Source organism: Rhipicephalus microplus, chromosome 2 (genome assembly GCF_043290135.1).
Source record: "Rhipicephalus microplus isolate Deutch F79 chromosome 2, USDA_Rmic, whole genome shotgun sequence".
Lineage (NCBI taxonomy): Eukaryota > Metazoa > Arthropoda > Arachnida > Ixodida > Ixodidae > Rhipicephalus > Rhipicephalus microplus.
In genome coordinates this window covers 180074134-180095435 of record NC_134701.1, presented here as the reverse complement: position 1 = coordinate 180095435, position 21302 = coordinate 180074134, and the positions used below count along the sequence as shown (strand labels likewise).

General features: G+C 49.6%; 1 protein-coding gene across 1 annotated transcript in view; it reads right to left on the bottom strand.

The window, feature by feature from the left end:
- Positions 1-3051: 3051 nt before the first annotated feature.
- The window catches only part of LOC119169649 (uncharacterized), a 36405-nt gene continuing 18154 nt past the window's right edge, over positions 3052-21302 (bottom strand). The window contains exons 11-13 of the mRNA XM_037420681.2: positions 18651-18835; positions 16090-16252; positions 3052-3391 (exon numbers count right to left, since the gene is read on the bottom strand). Coding sequence (XP_037276578.2) covers positions 3122-3391; positions 16090-16252; positions 18651-18835 — 618 coding nt within the window. The 3' untranslated portion in view covers positions 3052-3121. The remainder of the gene's footprint in view (positions 3392-16089; positions 16253-18650; positions 18836-21302) is intronic.

The window sequence follows — 21302 nt, the reverse complement described above, 5'->3', positions numbered from 1 at the left end:
TATCACATATTCATATTCTCTACGCGCCGAAACTACCCAGTGACGTCAACCTCAACATTTTGTATCCATGAGTAATTCCTCAAGCGCTTCGACGCCTACTTCAGTCTATTGTAGCATACTGCAAGGTATGTTTTGCGTCATGTACTCAACTATGTACGCCATCAATGAGCAATTTCTTAGCGTACCTGTTAACACTCGCAGTGAGAACTGTAATCAAATAATTAGTACATGAAAAACATAAATAATCCAACTCTATTCAACTCATGATGACCATCAATTTTAATTTAATTAGCACTGAAGCAGTAAGCTCACAATAGGTATTTAGTGGCATTGGGATAATCAAAACTAGAATACGCTACCCAGGGACATTAGTATTTTTAGTATCAAAAATCATGCACGTGTGGTAATTTCTGTTCAAAAACATCGCCAACGTTTTTTTTTTTTTTTTGTGGTATGCTCATAGTTCTAGGTCGTCTTCTGTAAAGCATTTCTAGCTGCATTTGTGCGTAATCGTGTAATGGTCTACAGATTTTAACAAAATACACGCTTGTAGGAGCAACGCATCGAAAGCATCGCATACACTTTTCTTGAAAATTGCTGCGCCTAGTGCAGGCAGATGGTAAAAGCGATTTGTGCGCATGAGACAGAAGTTTGCTAAATCAGTTCTTTCGGTGATTTTGGACGCGTAATACAATACTGATACTCATGCAATCGACAATGCGTGGTGTATAAATGTACGACTGCCGTGCTGCCATGATCCCGCCCTGCAAGCGTTCGTACATGACTTGATTGGCGCAGATGTTGGAGCATGCTATAGGACATTATACATTACTTGAATGCTCGGTTAGTTTGTCGTGCACAACTGGCGAGAATAAATTAGTGGAACTTAGCAATAACAAGAAGAGCAGCAGCTAAAATGACCACCAGAAAGATTAATCCCATGTCCTTGTCCCCTTCTTTGTGTTTTTCTTTTTTTAGTTCTATCAATTTATCTAAACCAGTTTGCTATCAGTTCCCATGGTGATACGACTGCGTTTGCCAGACGTATTGATTGTACCTTTTGCGAGTTAGAGGCGTGTGCCTTCCTGCCTTTACGTACTTCGTCCCGCCTAACTTTCCGCATGCTTTTGGTGTTCCGCGCACGATCTTGATTGCCGGTTTCCGCCCGTGTGTTCCTGTCATTTCAAGTGACCCAGTGGTGAGCAGCGGAGAGCATTCGCCCGATTCCTGTGCTGCCTACTTTCGCTAGGCATTTAAGAGCGAAGCTCTTTAGTGCCTCGCGATTGTACGTATAGTCGAAGCGCAGGTGAAATACACCTGTGCGCAATACTGCTTACAGAGCGTACATAGCGCGCCTATGATTGAACAAGAGACCACACGTGGACGCGGCACCACTCGCAAGCTGTTCGAAAAACATTTTGATGAACGTTCTCTATATTGTTTATTATTGCGTCAATTGAGTAATGCCTCATTAACATTCACTTCGTGGATCTGCAGCCCTTTTATATTTTTGCGCACACAGATCGAAGGGACAATAGTCAATTACAACAGCAACGCCCTCTCCCCCAAAGTAAATGAAAAAAAATGTGCACTCCACTCACTTGACCGCTAAGGCCTTGCCACTCGCTTTTGAGAGGCAGTCACCTCGCTTTCCGCTCAAAGCATTTGCAGGTGTACTTTTTTCTCGGCTATAGTGTAAATACTACGCCTACCAATAGTGCGGGTTCATCGTTAATCTCTTTACTGCCTCAAAACAGGTATCTTAGATACTTCAAAAATTAACTGGAACTGGGACAGAGAGGTAGAGAACGACGTCAGTGCTTTGTTTCCAGAGACGGCAGATTGTAGACAAGAAAAAATCGGAGAAGGGAAAACCTCACACTACCTGTCTCTAGGAAACAGAGCAAGGAAGAAACAGTAAAAAATAATGGGAAAAAATCTTGCAGAAATTTTTTCAGGCCGCGTGAGATTTCCATCCACCTTGCCATAGTCCTAAGGCGAGCACGGCAACCATTCGGCTGTGCAGGTACGCCAGAAGAGCGTAGCGTAGGGTTGTGCATTACATAGCAAACGGTAATGAGGATAATGTGGAAAGAAGCGAGGGTGAAGATTAGAGATAGCAAAAGAATGAACAGTAAAGCATAGCCCAAAAAGAGAGAGATAGAAATAAAGAGAGCAAAAAGTACATCAAAACTACAAAGACAAGACAGCAAACGAAAAAAACGGAAGAAAGCAAAGCAGGCTGTCCTGTTCTGCACTTCCGTCAGGCTTGGCCTGCTGCCCTAAATACTTTACAGCGCAAGCTGTATGAAATCACAACACGGGTCACGTGCGCCGTAGTAGTCCACCGCCGCCACCGGTGTCCGTAACCACTATCGTGCGAAGAAAAAAAAGAACCAAGAAAAGCACCGTGGACACAGTGGGATTCGAACCAGGGTCCGCTGCCGGCCAGCCCAGTATTCAATCACAGAGCCGTGGCGGTACTTCAAACTAGCCCTAGGCAGGCTTGATGTCGGGAAAAGAATCATGTAATATGATAGTGTTTTAGAACAGCAAAGCAACAACCAGGCGTCGGACAATGTGAATTGCGTAACGACTGGGTCGTCGAATGCTTCAGCCTAATACGAAAGCTTTAGGCATAATTGATATTCATCCACAAAAGCATCATAATGTTGCACAAAATTTCTTGCAAATGTGTGGTGGGTACAAGGCCTCTCCGTAAAATGAAGGATAGTGTAGTAAACGTAGAATCAATACATGAAAAATATAATGTGTAATAGCGCAATGGGTACCCATAACTATGCTTCTAGCAGTTGCCCAAGGAGTTCAAAAAAAGGTTCTGAAAGGCCGCTCTTCCCGCTTTTGCTGTTACCTGTACCAAATGCATCAGGCAAGTTTCAGTTTCGTTTACCGAGGTGACTAGTGAGAAAAAAGCTATGTTGTTCGAAAAAGCTTTAAGACACGTGAAGATGGTGAGAGGCAGTGTAAGACTTTAATGAAACAAGCTCATCATAACGCTTGCTTTGAACGAAAAAAATAAACTTGCGCAGATTCAATTAGTATTCGAAGACACGCCGCACTCGTCACCAACAAAAGATTTCGCCGCCGTGTGCCGACACCGTCAATCGTTGGTCTCGGCGGCCGCGCTGCTAGGTTCACCGACGCTGTCGTCCGACATGAAGGTCTCGTGCAGGCGCGTGGACGAAGGTCGCTTGCGTCGCAACGGCGACAGAGGCGCAATGGTGACCTGGATCTCCGGGCGCGCCTTGGCCAGGTACTGCCGCAGGATCGAATGACTCAGCTTGTCAGCTGGGGTTCCGTCCACGTGCGTCAACACGTCTCCGGGAAACAGGTTCTGGCCCACAGTCTGCACATGCACGTCCTTGGCGCGCTGCGAACACCCCAAAGTTCATGCTTTCAATCTTGTGCACAAAACAAACACGTTGAGTCCTCTACAACGCACAGAATGACAGTATGTGAGAGTTCAGCAAAGTAGCACATTAAAACTTAATGAGTGTTCGAGTTCAGCGCTCCTTTAGTTCCCCCCCCCCCCTCATCTACGAGTGCTTTCACACTAACTGGGACTTTCCCCTTATTTTAGGTGTAGGGTAAGTGAACTATCGCGCTCGGAAAATGCCCAAGACGTGGCGTAGTATATGATAAGACACCAGGTGTCAGCTACCGCCTTGCAGGTAGACAAAGAAAGTGCTTAACAGCGCAAGCAACAGGAGAGGACAGAAGAGACGATGGAGGTAGGCCGTTTGGCGCTTGTCTGTGTGATTTCGCTGATGTTGCGTCGTTTTGTGTAGATTCTGTTTTCCTATAAAGTGCAGTTGGTTTCCAATAAACTTTGGTTGTTAGTTCAGCACTCTTTTGTCGTCTCTTCTAACCCCTCCTGTCGTTTGCACTGTTAAGCACTTTATTTGTCTATCATGCAGCACCAACTAGCCCAATTAAGCGCTTTGTTACCGCCTTGCAAGACTTTCATATTCCTCGTTTCGCAACTGCACTACAATAGCTTCAAGATCTGGGGCCGGTCAAGCATTGTAAGTCACAGTATTTTTCTACGGAAAATATGAGCTAGGCTTACGTTTCGATTGGCGCTATTTTTTTTCAAGCGAAGCTCCGACTGATTAACTTGCATAGCTGGATTTGTCTCAAAAACGCCTTCCTTACGCACAAAACCTAAAAGTTTCTGTTTCCCAAAATAATAACAAACAAATTTAACTTTCTTTCCGAGTGTATGAGCCCGGGTCCCCTCAGGAACAAAGCAAGTGCCCTGATCACTATCCCAAAGGCCCACAGCGAACTCAACTGAAGATACTTATGCCTTCTAAACAAAAAAATATGGAAACAGTATGCTTTCTGTGGGTGTTTCGGTGAACTGAGTGCGTGCGTGCGTGTTTGTACGTGTTGGTAGACTGACCGTCAGCTTTGGCACACCGCGTATCTGGAAAACTTCCACCCGCAACAGTTGTCGTGACTAAGGCACTCGGCTGCTGACCCGCAGGTCGCGGGATCAAATCCCGGCCGCAGCGACCGCATTTTTCAATGGAGGCTGAAATGTTTGAGGCCTATGTGCTTAGTAAACTTAAGAAACACACATTTCAGGACCCCTCCGCTACGGCGTCTCTAATATAATATGGTGGGTTTGGAACGTTCAATTCTAACAACTATAATTAAACACTTTTTCCGTACTCGTGCAATGGTCCTCTATTATTCGGCCGTCCTGAAACCTTGAGTAACGCTAGACAGAACATAAAAATGCTACGCCTCTTTCGTCCGAAAACAGTGTCTACAAAGAAAGGAAACGAAATTTTTGGTTTGTTTTCGCGCTTCTAACCTTAGCCAACAGCGGACTATTTCTTGCAATGTAACCAAAAAGGCACAATTTTAGAAACTACTGAAACACGTTTCGAGCGCACTTTAGTGACCCCTGAGAATAGGAAGAAAAAGTTATCGGCGTACAAGACGATGCCTATCGTGCCGCTTACACAAACAAGGAAGATCAGAGATTCCTACTAGATTTATGCGTGGTAAGCAAGCATTCCGAGTTTGCATATTCGTAAGCTCTCGTCACAAAGCTATAGCTAAAGACCACTTTCACGAAGAGGAGGAGCTTAGCCTCAAACTGGAGCATTTTTTGCCTCTCTATCTCTCCATTCGCCGCTCGGCTACCGCCACTGGTCTGTAGGGATTGCCGCGCTTTGCATGCGTGGCGTGTGAGAGGTCAAATTGTTGCCCCCCTTCTTTTGCTTTTTTGATGCGCTAAAGCAGTTGTGCTCAAAACATCGGATGAGAACAAATCGACAGGCTACCGCAGCCCGGTGTTTGGCTGCCACAACTATCGAAAGCAGAAAAGGCTGCTAGCCGAGACATGCGAGGTGCAACTTTTTTCGAAATGACTTTACTATAGGTTACAGGCCTTCTTCGAAAAATATTTTATATATCATGTCGATCCTTGTGACCATTTCTTCATCACACCAGGTTGTGATTCCGCTTGGGCGCTGGTACATTTCATAATCTGCCGCCAAGAGAAGCAATGTCGAAACTGACGGTTAAAAAAATAAGACAACCACATGTTCGTAGCACGACGCCACAAGGAAATCCAACAGATTTCTCAGAAATGAAAGCCTCTTAGTTGCCGAAAAATTCGTCCTGGTCCGCGGTTCAAACCCGGACCAACACCTATCCGGGGCGGTCGCTCTGCCAATTCAGATCACCAGGAAGCTAGCAATTGACAGCGCGAGGGCGAGTACATCTACAACTCGAAGCACATGGACGCACATGGCTTTCCCCAGAAGTCATTTGCAATACTTGTGTCCACGCGCTTCGAGTTGTAGATGAATTCGTCATCGCGCTGTCAATCGCTAGCTTCCTGGTGATCTGAATTGGCAGAACGACCGCCCCGGATAGGCGTTGGTCCGGGTTCGAACCGCGGACCAGGACGAATTTTTCGGCAACTAAGAGGGTTTAATTTATGAGAAATCTGTTGGATTTCCTTGTGGCTTCGTGCTACAAACAGGTGGTTGTCTTCTAAACCCTTTCGCCACCTTGTGGGTTTCCGCTGAACTCATTTCCAAACTGACGGTTAATACAAAAAAAAATGTTTTGCCCAGAATTCGTTTGTTGTAACACCAACATCTCCCGTTTCTATATAACATCATAAGAGCTACAATGCCTGCGGCTACTCAAATCCAAGCGCGTCTAATTTAGAGATTATGGAATTTGCACTTATTAAATTGCATGGGAAAAAGACCCGCTTGACGTAAGTAATACTTGGCACAAGAACGCGCTTCTGGTGTTTTTCCGACGGCACGTCATTTATCGACTTGTCAATTTATTTACAATAACAGGGGCAGTTTTGTGACAACTGCACTATTTTTTCATGACTGTCTGAGTGTTGTGAGTAATCAGCCCACAATCATTATTGCCTGAACACGTGTGCTTCTCGCAATGCTTAAAAAAACGAACAAGTAATGCCACCAAAAACAGGCGCACTTTCCTCTTATCGCCACAGGTGGCTGCTCACGCCGAAGCAAACTTACGGCATGCCTTGCTTCAACATATGCAACATGTCTATTTTCATTTTCTATTTGTCTTCTGCGGAGAAGTTCGAGCTCACCCATCGTGTATCAGTATGTTATCCTGCGCAACGATCAGACAGAAGCTTTCAGTTACGACAACGACACAAATCAGCAGAGGCATCGGTGTTTGAATGTGCTTTCTTCGTTCCATAAATCTTGTATTGGGACGTTCCAAGTGGAACCAGATGGTCTCCTAGCGATTACAGAGTTACGTGTAACTTAAGTATTAACGGTAAATCAGCCCTAGAATCATTTTAAACACTTCATTTACATTTTCCTGATTACTTTCAGAGTAGTCCGGAAATTTCACGCTAGTGCATACTCAAAAAACATAACAAGGCACAGCCATAACAGCACCTACTAGCCAATTACGTAGTTGCGCGTGCTACTTAAGGAGTGCATTGAAATTCCGCTCACATCCTGTCTATTGTCGGCATTTTGCTGCGAAAACTTCGTGTGGCTTGCCACTGCTGTCTGTTTTGGCCATTTTGAAGCTGAGAGCTTAGCGATAACTTACTAGTATATTTACGCTCGCGGTGCGTTGCTGTAGTTTGATAGGATACCGTGAACAACAGCAACGCCCTGTGTACAGAGCGCATACGTTACATACACTCCACGGGTACACCCACACACCGACAAGGTGCCATAACATGGCAGCTGCTAGATGGTGCTGCGGCGGAAAAAACGGCAGCCGTCTTTTGAAAATGATCTATATAGGCATTAGCCACGGCATTTACAAACCATTCATCTGAGTAGGTGCACGCACTGCCCTGAGACCGCGCGCTTGCAATGCAGAACGCTTGACTACCAAGTTGTACACGTTGTTAATGCGTTGGCTGATGATGATATAATGGTTATCAATCAAATCTCGGTGATTTGTAATAATGGCTTGGCCTTGCCCCGTCTGCGAGGCAGTACGCGGATCAAATAAGGTGTAAGTGGCCCTTCGAAACTGTACCGATACAGGTTCGAAGCGTGACAAGCGAATTAGGAGACCGACTACGCTACCTCATTCCACTATTGAAGGCTAATCTCGAGCATCCCCAAAGTTTTCACCGTGATAAAAATATGTGGGGTTTAACATCCCTGAATGACTCTATGAGAGACGCCACAGTGGAGGGCTCAGAAAATTTCGGACCACCCGGGGTGTTTTTACCCTGCATCCAAATCAAAGCACATGTGTTTGAAGCATATATTTAGCTTTAATTTCAGCTCAACTCAAACAATGGCACGACTGCTTTCTGCATCAACCCTCAATGCCCCGCCGCAGTGTTCTAGTGAGTAAGGTATTCGGCTGCTGACGCGCAGGTCGCGGGATCGAGTCCCGGCTGCAGCGGCTGCATTTCCGATGGAGAACGAAATGTTGTAGGCCCGTGTGCTCAGATTTGGGTGCACGTAAAAGAACCCAAGTTCGAAATTTCGGGAGCGCTCCACTACAGCCTCTCTCATAATCATGCCCCGCCGCGGTGGTATAGTGGCTAAGGTACTCGACTGCTGACCCGCACGTCGCGGGTTCAAACCCGGCTGCGGCGGCTGCATTTCCGATGGAGGCGGAAATGTTGTAGGCCCGTGTGCTCAGATTTGGGTGCATGTTAAAGAACCCAAGTTCGAAATTTCGGGAGTGCTCCACTACAGCCTCTCTCATAATCATGCCCCGCCGTGGTGGTCTAGTGGCTAAGGTACTCGGCTGCTGACCCGCACGTCGCGGGTTCAAACCCGGCTGCCGCGGCTGCATTTCCGATGGAGGCGGAAATGTTGTAGGCCCGTGTGCTCAGATTTGAGTGCACGTTAAAGAACACAAGTTCGAAATTTCGGGAGCGCTCCACCACAGCCTCTCTCATAATCATGCCCCACCGTGGTGGTCTAGTGGCTAAGGTACTCGGCTGCTGACCCGCACGTCGCGGGTTCAAACCCGGCTGCCGCGGCTGCATTTCCGATGGAGGCGGAAATGTTGTAGGCCCGTGTGCTCAGATTTGGGTGCACGTTAAAGAACCCAAGTTCGAAATTTCGGGAGCGCTCCACCACAGCCTCTCTCATAATGATGCCCCGCCGTGGTGGTCTAGTGGCTAAGGTACTCGGCTGCTGACCCGCACGTCGCGGGTTCAAACCCGGCTGCGGCGGCTGCGTTTCCGATGGAGGTGGAAATGTTGTAGGCCCGTGTGCTCAGATTTGGGTGCACGTTAAAGAACCCAAGTTCAAAATTTCGGGAGCGCTCCACCACAGCCTCTCTCATAATCATGCCCCACCGTGGTGGTCTAGTGCCTAAGGTACTCGGCTGCTGACCCGCACGCAGCGGGTTCAAACCCGGCTGCCGCGGCTGCAATTCCGATGGAGGCGGAAATGTTGTAGGCCCGTGTGCTCAGATTTGGGTGCACGTTAAAGAACCCAAGTTCGAAATTTCGGGAGCGCTCCACTACAGCCTCTCTCATAATCATGCCCCGCCGTGGTGGTCTAGTGGCTAAGCTACTCGGCTGCTGACCCGCACGTCGCGGGTTCAAACCCGGCTGCGGCGGCTGCATTTCCGATGGAGGCGGAAATGTTGTAGGCCCGTGTGCTCAGATTTGGGCGCACGTTAAAGAACCCAAGTTCGAAATTTCGGGAGCGCTCCACCACAGCCTCTCTCATAATCATGCCCCGCCGTGGTGGTCTAGTGACTAAGGTACTCGGCTGCTGACCCGCACGTCGCGGGTTCAAACCCGGCTGCGGCGGCTGCATTTCCGATGGAGGTGGAAATGTTGTAGGCCCGTGTGCTCAGATTTGGGTGCACGTTAAAGAACCCAAGTTCAAAATTTCGGGAGCGCTCCACCACAGCCTCTCTCATAATCATGCCCCACCGTGGTGGTCTAGTGGCTAAGGTACTCGGCTGCTGACCCGCACGTCGCGGGTTCATACCCGGCTGCCGCGGCTGCATTTCCGATGGAGGTGGAAATGTTGTAGGCCCGTGTGCTCAGATTTGGGTGCACGTTAAAGAACCCAAGTTCAAAATTTCGGGAGCGCTCCACGACAGCCTCTCTCATAATCATGCCCCACCGTGGTGGTCTAGTGGCTAAGGTACTCGGCTGCTGACCCGCACGTCGCGGGTTCAAACCCGGCTGCCGCGGCTGCATTTCCGATGGAGGCGGAAATGTTGTAGGCCCGTGTGCTCAGATTTGGGTGCACGTTAAAGAACCCAAGTTCGAAATTTCGGGAGCGTTCCACCACAGCCTCTCTCATAATCATGCCCCGCCGCGGTGGTCTAGTGGCTAAGGTACTCGGCTGCTGACCCGCACGTCGCGGGTTCAAACCCGGCTGCCGCGGCTGCATTTCCGATGGAGGCGGAAATGTTGTAGGCCCGTGTGCTCAGATTTGGGTGCACGTTAAAGAACCCAAGTTCGAAATTTCGGGAGCGCTCCACCACAGCCTCTCTCATAATCATGCCCCACCGTGGTGGTCTAGTGGCTAAGGTACTCGGCTGCTGACCCGCACGTCGCGGGTTCAAACCCGGCTGCCGCGGCTGCATTTCCGATGGAGGCGGAAATGTTGTAGGCCCGTGTGCTCAGATTTGGGTGCACGTTAAAGAACCCAAGTTCGAAATTTCGGGAGCGCTCCACCACAGCCTCTCTCATAATCATGCCCCGCCGTGGTGGTCTAGTGGCTAAGGTACTCGGCTGCTGACCCGCACGTCGCGGGTTCAAACCCGGCTGCGGCGGCTGCATTTCCGATGGAGGTGGAAATGTTGTAGGCCCGTGTGCTCAGATTTAGGTGCACGTTAAAGAACCCAAGTTCAAAATTTCGGGAGCGCTCCACCACAGCCTCTCTCATAATCATGCCCCACCGTGGTGGTCTAGTGGCTAAGGTACTCGGCTGCTGACCCGCACGTCGCGGGTTCAAACCCGGCTGCCGCGGCTGCATTTCCGATGGAGGCGGAAATGTTGTAGGCCCGTGTGCTCAGATTTGGGTGCACGTTAAAGAACCCAAGTTCGAAATTTCGGGAGCGTTCCACCACAGCCTCTCTCATAATCATGCCCCACCGTGGTGGTCTAGTGGCTAAGGTACTCGGCTGCTGACCCGCACGTCGCGGGTTCAAACCCAGCTGCGGCGGCTGCATTTCCTATGGAGGCGGAAATGTTGTAGGCCCGTGTGCTCAGATTTGGGTGCACGTTAAAGAACCCAAGTTCGAAATTTCGGGAGCGCTCCACTACAGCCTCTCTCATAATCATGCCCCGCCGCGGTGGTCTAGTTGGTAAGGTACTCGGCTGCTGGCCCGCATGTCGCGGGTTCAAACCCGGCTGCGGCGGCTGCATTTCCGATGGAGGCGGAAATGTTGTAGGCCCGTGTGCTCAGATTTGGGTGCACGTTAAAGAACCCAAGTTCGAAATTTCGGGAGCGCACCACCACAGCCTCTCTCATAATCATGCCCCACCGTGGTGGTCTAGTGGCTAAGGTACTGGGCTGCTGACCCGCACGTCGCCGGTTCAAACCCGTCTGCGGCGGCTGCATTTCCGATAGAGGCGGAAATGTTGTAGGCGCGTGTGCTCATTTTTGGGTGCACGTTAAAGAACCCAAGTTCGAAATTTCGGGAGTGCTCCACTACAGCCTCTCTAATAATCATGCCCCGCCGTGGTGGTCTAGTGGCTAAGGTACTCGGCTGCTGACCCGCATGTCGCGGGTTCAAACCCGGCTGCGGCGGCTGCATTTCCGATGGAGGCGGAAATGTTGTAGGCCCGTGTGCTCAGATTTGGGTGCACGTTAAAGAACCCAAGTTCGAAATTTCGGGAGCGCTCCACTACAGCCTCTCTCATAATCATGCCCCGCCGTGGTGGTCTAGTGGCTAAGATACTCGGCTGCTGACCCGCACGTCGCGGGTTCGAACCCGGCTGCGGCGGCTGCATTTCCGATGGAGGCGGAAATGTTGTAGGCCCGTGTGCTCAGATTTGGGTGCACGTTAAAGAACCCAAGTTCGAAATTTCGGGAGCGCTCCACTACAGCCTCTCTTATATCATGCCCTGCCGTGGTGGTCTAGTGGCTAAGCTACTCGGCTGCTGACCCGCACGTCGCGGGTTCAAACCCGGCTGCGGCGGCTGCATTTCCGATGGAGGCGGAAATGTTGTAGGCCCGTGTGCTCAGATTTGGGTGCACGTTAAAGAACCCAAGTTCAAAATTTCGGGAGCGCTCCACCACAGCCTCTCTCATAATCATGCCCCACCGTGGTTGTCTAGTGGCTAAGGTACTCGCCTGCTGACCCGCACGTCGCGGGTTCAAACCCGGCTGCCGCGGCTGCATTTCCGATGGAGGCGGAAATGTTGTAGGCCCGTGTGCTCAGATTTGGGTGCACGTTAAAGAACCCAAGTTCGAAATTTCGGGAGCGTTCCACCACAGCCTCTCTCATAATCATGCCCCACCGTGGTGGTCTAGTGGCTAAGGTACTCGGCTGCTGACCCGCACGTCGCGGGTTCAAACCCGGCTGCTGCGGCTGCATTTCCTATGGAGGCGGAAATGTTGTAGGCCCGTGTGCTCAGATTTGGGTACACGTTAAAGAACCCAAGTTCGAAATTTCGGGAGCGCTCCACTACAGCCTCTCTCATAATCATGCCCCGCCGCGGTGGTCTAGTTGGTAAGGTACTCGGCTGCTGGCCCGCATGTCGCGGGTTCAAACCCGGCTGCGGCGGCTGCATTTCCGATGGAGGCGGAAATGTTGTAGGCCCGTGTGCTCAGATTTGGGTGCACGTTAAAGAACCCAAGTTCGAAATTTCGGGAGCGCTCCACCACAGCCTCTCTCATAATCATGCCCCACCGTGGTGGTCTAGTGGCTAAGGTACTGGGCTGCTGACCCGCACGTCGCGGGTTCAAACCCGGCTGCGACGGCTGCATTTCCGATAGAGGCGGAAATGTTGTAGGCGCGTGTGCTCATTTTTGGGTGCACGTTAAAGAACCCAAGTTCGAAATTTCGGGAGCGCTCCACTACAGCCTCTCTCATAATCATGCCCCGCCGTGGTGGTCTAGTGGCTAAGGTACTCGGCTGCTGACCCGCACGTCGCGGGTTCAAACCCGGCTGCGGCGGCTGCATTTCCGATGGAGGCGGAAATGTTGTAGGCCCGTGTGCTCAGATTTGGGTGCACGTTAAAGAACCCAAGTTCGAAATTTCGGGAGCGCTCCACTACAGCCTCTCTCATAATCATGCCCCGCTGTGGTGGTCTAGTGGCTAAGCTACTCCGCTGCTGACCCGCACGTCGCGGGTTCAAACCCGGCTGCGGCGGCTGCATTTCCGATGGAGGCGGAAATGTTGTAGGCCCGTGTGCTCAGATTTGGGTGCACGTTAAAGAACCCAAGTTCGAAATTTCGGGAGCGCTCCACTACAGCCTCTCTCATATCATGCCCTGCCGTGGTGGTCTAGTGGCTAAGCTACTCGGCTGCTGACCCGCACGTCGCGGGTTCAAACCCAGCTGCGGCGGCTGCATTTCCTATGGAGGCGGAAATGTTGTAGGCCCGTGTGCTCAGATTTGGGTGCACGTTAAAGAACCCAAGTTCGAAATTTCGGGAGCGCTCCACTACAGCCTCTCTCATAATCATGCCCCGCCGCGGTGGTCTAGTTGGTAAGGTACTCGGCTGCTGGCCCGCATGTCGCGGGTTCAAACCCGGCTGCGGCGGCTGCATTTCCGATGGAGGCGGAAATGTTGTAGGCCCGTGTGCTCAGATTTGGGTGCACGTTAAAGAACCCAAGTTCGAAATTTCGGGAGCGCACCACCACAGCCTCTCTCATAATCATGCCCCACCGTGGTGGTCTAGTGGCTAAGGTACTGGGCTGCTGACCCGCACGTCGCCGGTTCAAACCCGTCTGCGGCGGCTGCATTTCCGATAGAGGCGGAAATGTTGTAGGCGCGTGTGCTCATTTTTGGGTGCACGTTAAAGAACCCAAGTTCGAAATTTCGGGAGTGCTCCACTACAGCCTCTCTAATAATCATGCCCCGCCGTGGTGGTCTAGTGGCTAAGGTACTCGGCTGCTGACCCGCATGTCGCGGGTTCAAACCCGGCTGCGGCGGCTGCATTTCCGATGGAGGCGGAAATGTTGTAGGCCCGTGTGCTCAGATTTGGGTGCACGTTAAAGAACCCAAGTTCGAAATTTCGGGAGCGCTCCACTACAGCCTCTCTCATAATCATGCCCCGCCGTGGTGGTCTAGTGGCTAAGATACTCGGCTGCTGACCCGCACGTCGCGGGTTCGAACCCGGCTGCGGCGGCTGCATTTCCGATGGAGGCGGAAATGTTGTAGGCCCGTGTGCTCAGATTTGGGTGCACGTTAAAGAACCCAAGTTCGAAATTTCGGGAGCGCTCCACTACAGCCTCTCTTATATCATGCCCTGCCGTGGTGGTCTAGTGGCTAAGCTACTCGGCTGCTGACCCGCACGTCGCGGGTTCAAACCCGGCTGCGGCGGCTGCATTTCCGATGGAGGCGGAAATGTTGTAGGCCCGTGTGCTCAGATTTGGGTGCACGTTAAAGAACCCAAGTTCAAAATTTCGGGAGCGCTCCACCACAGCCTCTCTCATAATCATGCCCCACCGTGGTTGTCTAGTGGCTAAGGTACTCGGCTGCTGACCCGCACGTCGCGGGTTCAAACCCGGCTGCCGCGGCTGCATTTCCGATGGAGGCGGAAATGTTGTAGGCCCGTGTGCTCAGATTTGGGTGCACGTTAAAGAACCCAAGTTCGAAATTTCGGGAGCGTTCCACCACAGCCTCTCTCATAATCATGCCCCACCGTGGTGGTCTAGTGGCTAAGGTACTCGGCTGCTGACCCGCACGTCGCGGGTTCAAACCCGGCTGCTGCGGCTGCATTTCCTATGGAGGCGGAAATGTTGTAGGCCCGTGTGCTCAGATTTGGGTACACGTTAAAGAACCCAAGTTCGAAATTTCGGGAGCGCTCCACTACAGCCTCTCTCATAATCATGCCCCGCCGCGGTGGTCTAGTTGGTAAGGTACTCGGCTGCTGGCCCGCATGTCGCGGGTTCAAACCCGGCTGCGGCGGCTGCATTTCCGATGGAGGCGGAAATGTTGTAGGCCCGTGTGCTCAGATTTGGGTGCACGTTAAAGAACCCAAGTTCGAAATTTCGGGAGCGCTCCACCACAGCCTCTCTCATAATCATGCCCCACCGTGGTGGTCTAGTGGCTAAGGCACTGGGCTGCTGACCCGCACGTCGCGGGTTCAAACCCGGCTGCGACGGCTGCATTTCCGATAGAGGCGGAAATGTTGTAGGCGCGTGTGCTCATTTTTGGGTGCACGTTAAAGAACCCAAGTTCGAAATTTCGGGAGCGCTCCACTACAGCCTCTCTCATAATCATGCCCCGCCGTGGTGGTCTAGTGGCTAAGGTACTCGGCTGCTGACCCGCACGTCGCGGGTTCAAACCCGGCTGCGGCGGCTGCATTTCCGATGGAGGCGGAAATGTTGTAGGCCCGTGTGCTCAGATTTGGGTGCACGTTAAAGAACCCAAGTTCGAAATTTCGGGAGCGCTCCACTACAGCCTCTCTCATAATCATGCCCCGCTGTGGTGGTCTAGTGGCTAAGCTACTCGGCTGCTGACCCGCACGTCGCGGGTTCAAACCCGGCTGCGGCGGCTGCATTTCCGATGGAGGCGGAAATGTTGTAGGCCCGTGTGCTCAGATTTGGGTACACGTTAAAGAACCCAAGTTCGAAATTTCGGGAGCGCTCCACTACAGCCTCTCTCATAATCATGCCCCGCCGTGGTGGTCTAGTGGCTAAGGTACTCGGCTGCTGACCCGCACGTCGCGGGTTCAAACCCGGCTGCGGCGGCTGCATTTCCGATGGAGGCGGAAATGTTGTAGGCCGATGTGCTCAAATTTGGGTGCACGTTATAAGAACCCAAGTTCGAAATTTCAGGAGCGCTCCACTACAGCCTCTCTCATAATCATGCCCCACCGTGGTGGTCTAGTGGCTAAGGTACTCGGCTGCTGACCCGCACCTCGCGGGTTCAAACCCGGCTGCGGCGGCTGCATTTCCGATGGAGGCGGAAATGTTGTAGTACCGTGTGCCTAGATTTGGGTGCACGTTAAAGAACCCAAGTTCGAAATTTCGGGAGCGCTCCACTACAGCCTCTCTCATAATCATGCCCCGCTGCGGTGGTCTAGTGGCTAAGGTACTCGGCTGCTGACCCGCACGTCGCGGGTTCAAACCCGGCTGCGGCAGCTGCACTTCCGATGGAGGCGGAAATGTTGTAGGCCCGTGTGCTCAGATTTGGGCGCACGTTAAAAAACCCCAGGTGGTCGAAATTTCGGGAGCGCTGCACTGCGGCCTCTCTCATAATCATATGGTGGTTTTGGGACGTTAAACCCCACACATCTCATCATCATCCGCCTTTGATAAAAACTTAGCTATCGTGACCAGGATTGCGTCAGCGATATTGATATCTAGCTATAATCAAGAACAAATAATCTAAGTGCGGCAGGCATACATCCCTTTAGTAACGCCGCAACACGCGTGATTTGAGTTGCAATGAGCGCGGACGATGCGTACCTGCACAATATGCAGACGACTGAAAGCCTTCTGCTGCTGGTCCCACGTTTTCGCCTCGAACGTTGTGAAGCCATACCAGGCGCCTTTACGGCATCCGGCTCGCACTAGAGCCAACGTCAGCGTCTGCCGACCACATGACTGCAGGATGTTGTTCATGTCCTGCCTGTACGTATGGAAAAGAAAAATATATGCTTGTGTAGGCGTGTCAGAAGCTCGTGGGCAGCTGTGAACCTTTCGCAGTTTTCAAAATTATGTTTGCACCAGTTGTGACGGCTCATAGGCAAGTTGTTGTGTTCACTCTTTCTTTAGATTGTTTTACATGCATAGTAATATACTGTCATGGTTTTTAGAGGGTAAACGAAAGAAGAACACTTCAGGTAACGAAAAATTCCTTATGCGACAAAAAAATAAATTATATACACAATAGGTGGTGAAAAGCCCACAATGTAAACTAAAATCCTTAGCACACACTGAGTATGCCCCCAAAAACCAGAAAACATTTTACAGTTTCAACATTGCTGGGTGGCCCTGACGTGGCGGCTCGGGTGCCGGGTTCAAGTCTCATCATGTCCGTGAAGAACGAAATTTTGCCGAATCATGACCAATCGGTGCATCATCGAGGCGCTGGTCGGGTTCCCGTAGTGTCTGGTGACCATCGCGTCAGGTACACACCGCGGCTGTCTCGCTCGTCCTCAGATGCGCAGCCCACCGAGCATAGCCGCAGAACATCTGCGCCGCCCCAGGAGCAAGGTCTCGCTGGGCTGAGCTACGCCGAGCCGGTCGCCCTCCTGGTCGCGCCCCGCAAGGGCAGAGTGCGTTGCTGCGAAGACTGGAGCCATTGACTGGAGCTCTGCTAGTGGACTTGGAGCGAGCGCCTTGCCGCGACCACCGCACGTCCACCCGTCTTGCCGTTCCGATCCGCCCTCTTTCCCCTCTCCTCTCTGCCGGACGCGTCATCTCCCGTGAACATTCTTCAACATGTTCTTCTTTGTGTTCTTTTTCAACTCTGCTTCACTGTACGATCTTCTTTGTATTATGTATTTTCTTGGCATCCTTTTGCTTTATTTCTTCTTCCCCAACTGTCCCTCTTTTTGGGCAATTCGCATAATCATGACATTTACGTTTACATGCATTCTGAAGACGTGCAGACGTTTATCAAAGGCCTGGCACCAAGAATATGAATCGCGTAGTGTGGAAGCATCACTTGATAAATTAAATTTTCTAGTTTCATAACTCAGTATTGGATAAAACCAGATATATATATATTTACGCCAACAATACGGTATTTACTATACAGGGGCATCAAAATCCTGTTCACTAGAATACAAGTGATTCATACACACCCGCACCTCCATGGCTGTTATGTAGAAAAGCGCTGGTAGTATGAATTTTGATGCAATGCAACACTGGTCTTTCTCATTTCTAAGCAGACACCAAGAGTGCTAATTTATATAGACCCACTACAGTTTTGTCGAGAAATGTCGCTGGCAACGTCCCTGTAGTGTTTGTGTCGCTGTGGAACGGGGATCATGTACTGCTCAGTGATTTGCTCTTATCTAATAATGTAGAGCACACACCACGCGAGGGTTTAGCTACTAATGTCAAAGTATAGCATAATTTTCAATAATTACATTTGCTTTATAAGGCAATTTTAGAATGGCGAGACACCTTGAAATGTCCATGTGGCAGATAAATAAAATGGTTGTATAGGTTCAATGTTTCTGTTGAATAAATTTGCCGATTCGGTGTATTCGCACAGCAATCCGTGTTCCGTGCGGTGGCTTCACACAGCAATCAGCCATTCCCACTGACGGCAGCACCCCTGCACAAAACTTATGCCAAAACTGACATGGGTCCAAAATACTGGTGCAGCGAGGACGTAAATTTATAATGGTAAATACTGAAGCACGTACTGTAATGAAAGACGAAACACCCATGAATTGCACAAAATGGCACCTGTATAATATATCGGTGAGTGTTCCGAGCTTACATTGAACACTGCAGAAAATATTACTCAACATCTGTACACATCAAATGAAGACGTTTTTTTTTTATCTTTCGTTTACTCGATTGTTTATACAGGTACGATTGTCACAACTACAGGGCTCAAAACACATGCCGCCACATAGAGATGTCGTGAAAATGTGTGACGGTCTGCTTGAGAAAAAAATAAGCGATGAGCAGTTTGCGTGAAGAACCTTACACGTACTGCCTATGGTGCAAACATGGAGCACACCACTTCACGAGTGGGCGCTATATTATTTCATTCGTCTTTTTCTTTTCTTCATGTGCGCATAGCCAGTGCCTCCTGCGACGACAGTGGCACATTTTTCGTTTTGAAAGAGCATGCGTCATACTGCATCGAGAATGCGCCAACTGTCAAGCTGGTCTTCAAGCACTTGATTCCACCCAATTTCGTTTGACGATTATAAAAACGCTCATTTGGTTCCTCATTAGGTTTGAATTGAACCCCAGTTTTTTTTAATAATCACTTGTCAATGCCATTTTGTGAAATGTTTCTCGGAGAAAGTGATGATGAACAGCGTCTGCTAATAACGCACCTGGTGTTTATGATTCGGTACGGACTCGAAGTGAGGACAGTGAGTACGAGCTGGTCCCCGGAAGAGTTCATGATCTTCCGAACAATGTTGAGCGGCAGACCGGCCAGCTTGGTGCCGTTGACGGCGACCACCACATCACCGACCAGAATCTGGGACCTCTGAGCAGGGCTGCCTCGCTTCACACTCTGCGAAACAAACGACGGTGATGTTGGAAGTCTAATGACACTGACATCGGAGTACCGAGGTATCGGCCTTGACACTGTGCTTATTTCAATCGATATGCGCAACTCGACGAGTACGCAGGCATTATGTGCTCCACGGGGTGGGTTATCATCCTCCTCGTCATGTCAGTCGTTTTCAGCCAACTTTTCGTGCTCACTTAGGACAAATGTGCTTAGAACTAATTGTGAACGCTTTACAGTACTATTCGCTCTATGCGATAGCTATAAGCTTTCCAGACAGTCTGTTTAGAAAAATTGTTTAACGACCAAGAGTACTTTTTCCTCTACTGCAGGAGAGCCCCGAGCCGTTCCAGATTAAGCTTCCCCATGAACATGAGGGATGTATTATCTTCAATTTTCTTGTTTTTATGCGAACCGATCCCTTTTTGTGCGTGCGAACCTGATTTTGTTCCCCTGTCAAACTCTCTTTTTTACGTCAGCTATTTACTGAGTTTTTTTATATCTATACCATGGCTCTAACCGATAATCGGTTATCAGCCCATCGCATTACAATGCGTCTTAGGTAAACTTTTTCTATTTTATGTCAGCTGGAATGTCGGTAAGTTCTGGTTGTTATCTAATGTACTCTGTACTTTTCTTATCTCATTTATTATGCCTGCCATTTCTTGTTCTATCAAATGCCGCTTGGTGGTTCTGGAGTTCCATTGTTACTTTATACTGGATATCAGCCCCCTTGATAAGAATACAATGATTTACCCTTTCCCCTTTAGGCACCACAGTAAATTGTCTGCCGATTAATACTCAGTAATGCTAGCCGTAAGTGCTTAAGCTCCACGTTAGTTTTAAGCCTAGGTCGGAAGACTCATTTATCAGTCGACTCATACTCATTCAGACACAGATATAGCAGTGAGACTTCGACTGATACCGGGTGAGTTGTATCTTGATAAGTTTGAGTCCGAAGGAGCACGGCTGAGAAATTTTTCCGTGATTCCGAGTATGAGTGAGTCTGGTTGAGCGAAATTTTGGTGAGTAAGTCCGACTGAGCACAGCTGCTCTTATTTGAGAAAAACAAACATTTTTTTTCTGTTTGACTATGCTGAGAATATTTTGCCTGTCATCTATAATGAAGCACCACTCAGATAAAAGGGAAAGTCTGAACGATGTTTTTCCAGTTTCTATTCTACTAAAACCAAAGTTATTGCCTTGGAAATGTGGAAATATTTATGTTCTTTTGTCTATGTGTTTCCTTCCTCTAGAGGTATCCAATTTTCAATCTGTTAAACATGCGTGATAAGACCAAATATAGGTATAGCGTTCTTGTAATGTAATGTTTCTAGATATACTTTACTGCTGACATTTAGTTTTCGGTTTCATTATCGTGAGCGTCATCTCTTTTCCTGCTCCTGTGGGACATAATATGCACCATCGGCGTCAATTGAAACTCAAACAGCGGGAAGCCTTGCTCGCGCTACTCCAGTCATCACCACTGACGTGTGCGCGCATTCGCTTTGACAGCACTGCGCACCTGTTCATTGTGATGCCATTAGGGAATGCTTGCCGCATTTCGTGTTTCATTTGACGCCGACGGTACGTAGGTTCCTTCCATAAACACAGTTGGAAGTTCGTGCCAGTCCCAAGCTCTTTCTTTGTCCGTGCGTTGCTCTCCGGTAACATTTTTTTTTCAGAAAGAACGTTCCACGTATCATTTGCTTGTAGACCTGGCGCGATTGTAGGATTCTGTCACCCAGTGTCACACACGCTTCGCTGACGATGCGACGCTATGCACGAAAAGACGGGTTTTTCCTATGATTTGCTAGAACCAAACAGTCTGCTACTTGCGCGTGTATCAGCATTCTACATACTTTGGCCTCCGAGATGGCACGCTATCGGAGGTCATGTAGAGATCTTTTCGTTTTCCAAGATTACTGCCAGATGGCACTCAATTCACACGAAGCACCTCCACTATCCCATTAATTGATTTTCTGCCGTAGAACACCTAGTAGACGTTTTATTCACCCTCTCCAGACGGAATACCATCGTCTTTAGACGACACTTGTAGTCAAACACGCAGATATTCATTATTTTATTATTTTATTTATTTATTGGATACTGCAGACCGAAAACTGGTCTAAGCAGGACGGGTGCAAGAGGCAGGTCATAAATATAAAAACACACGCGGCCAATTTTATTTCATTTCTATTGAAATTTCAAGAAATGACGTGACACTGTGCTAGAACATCTGCTTGTCACGCGTATGGCCTGGGTTTGATTCTTTCTTCGAACGCAAAGTTTTCATTCCTTCATTTGCACCTTTTTCGATATTCAGGTCATGCACAAGATGATTTTTCTCTCAAAATCAACGACATCTACGCCGCCATTTGTGAGGAACTCTTTAAGGCATTGCATTAAAAACTTATATAGGTCCCTAATGGACTACTGTTGCGCATGACATTGACTCCCAGAATGAGTG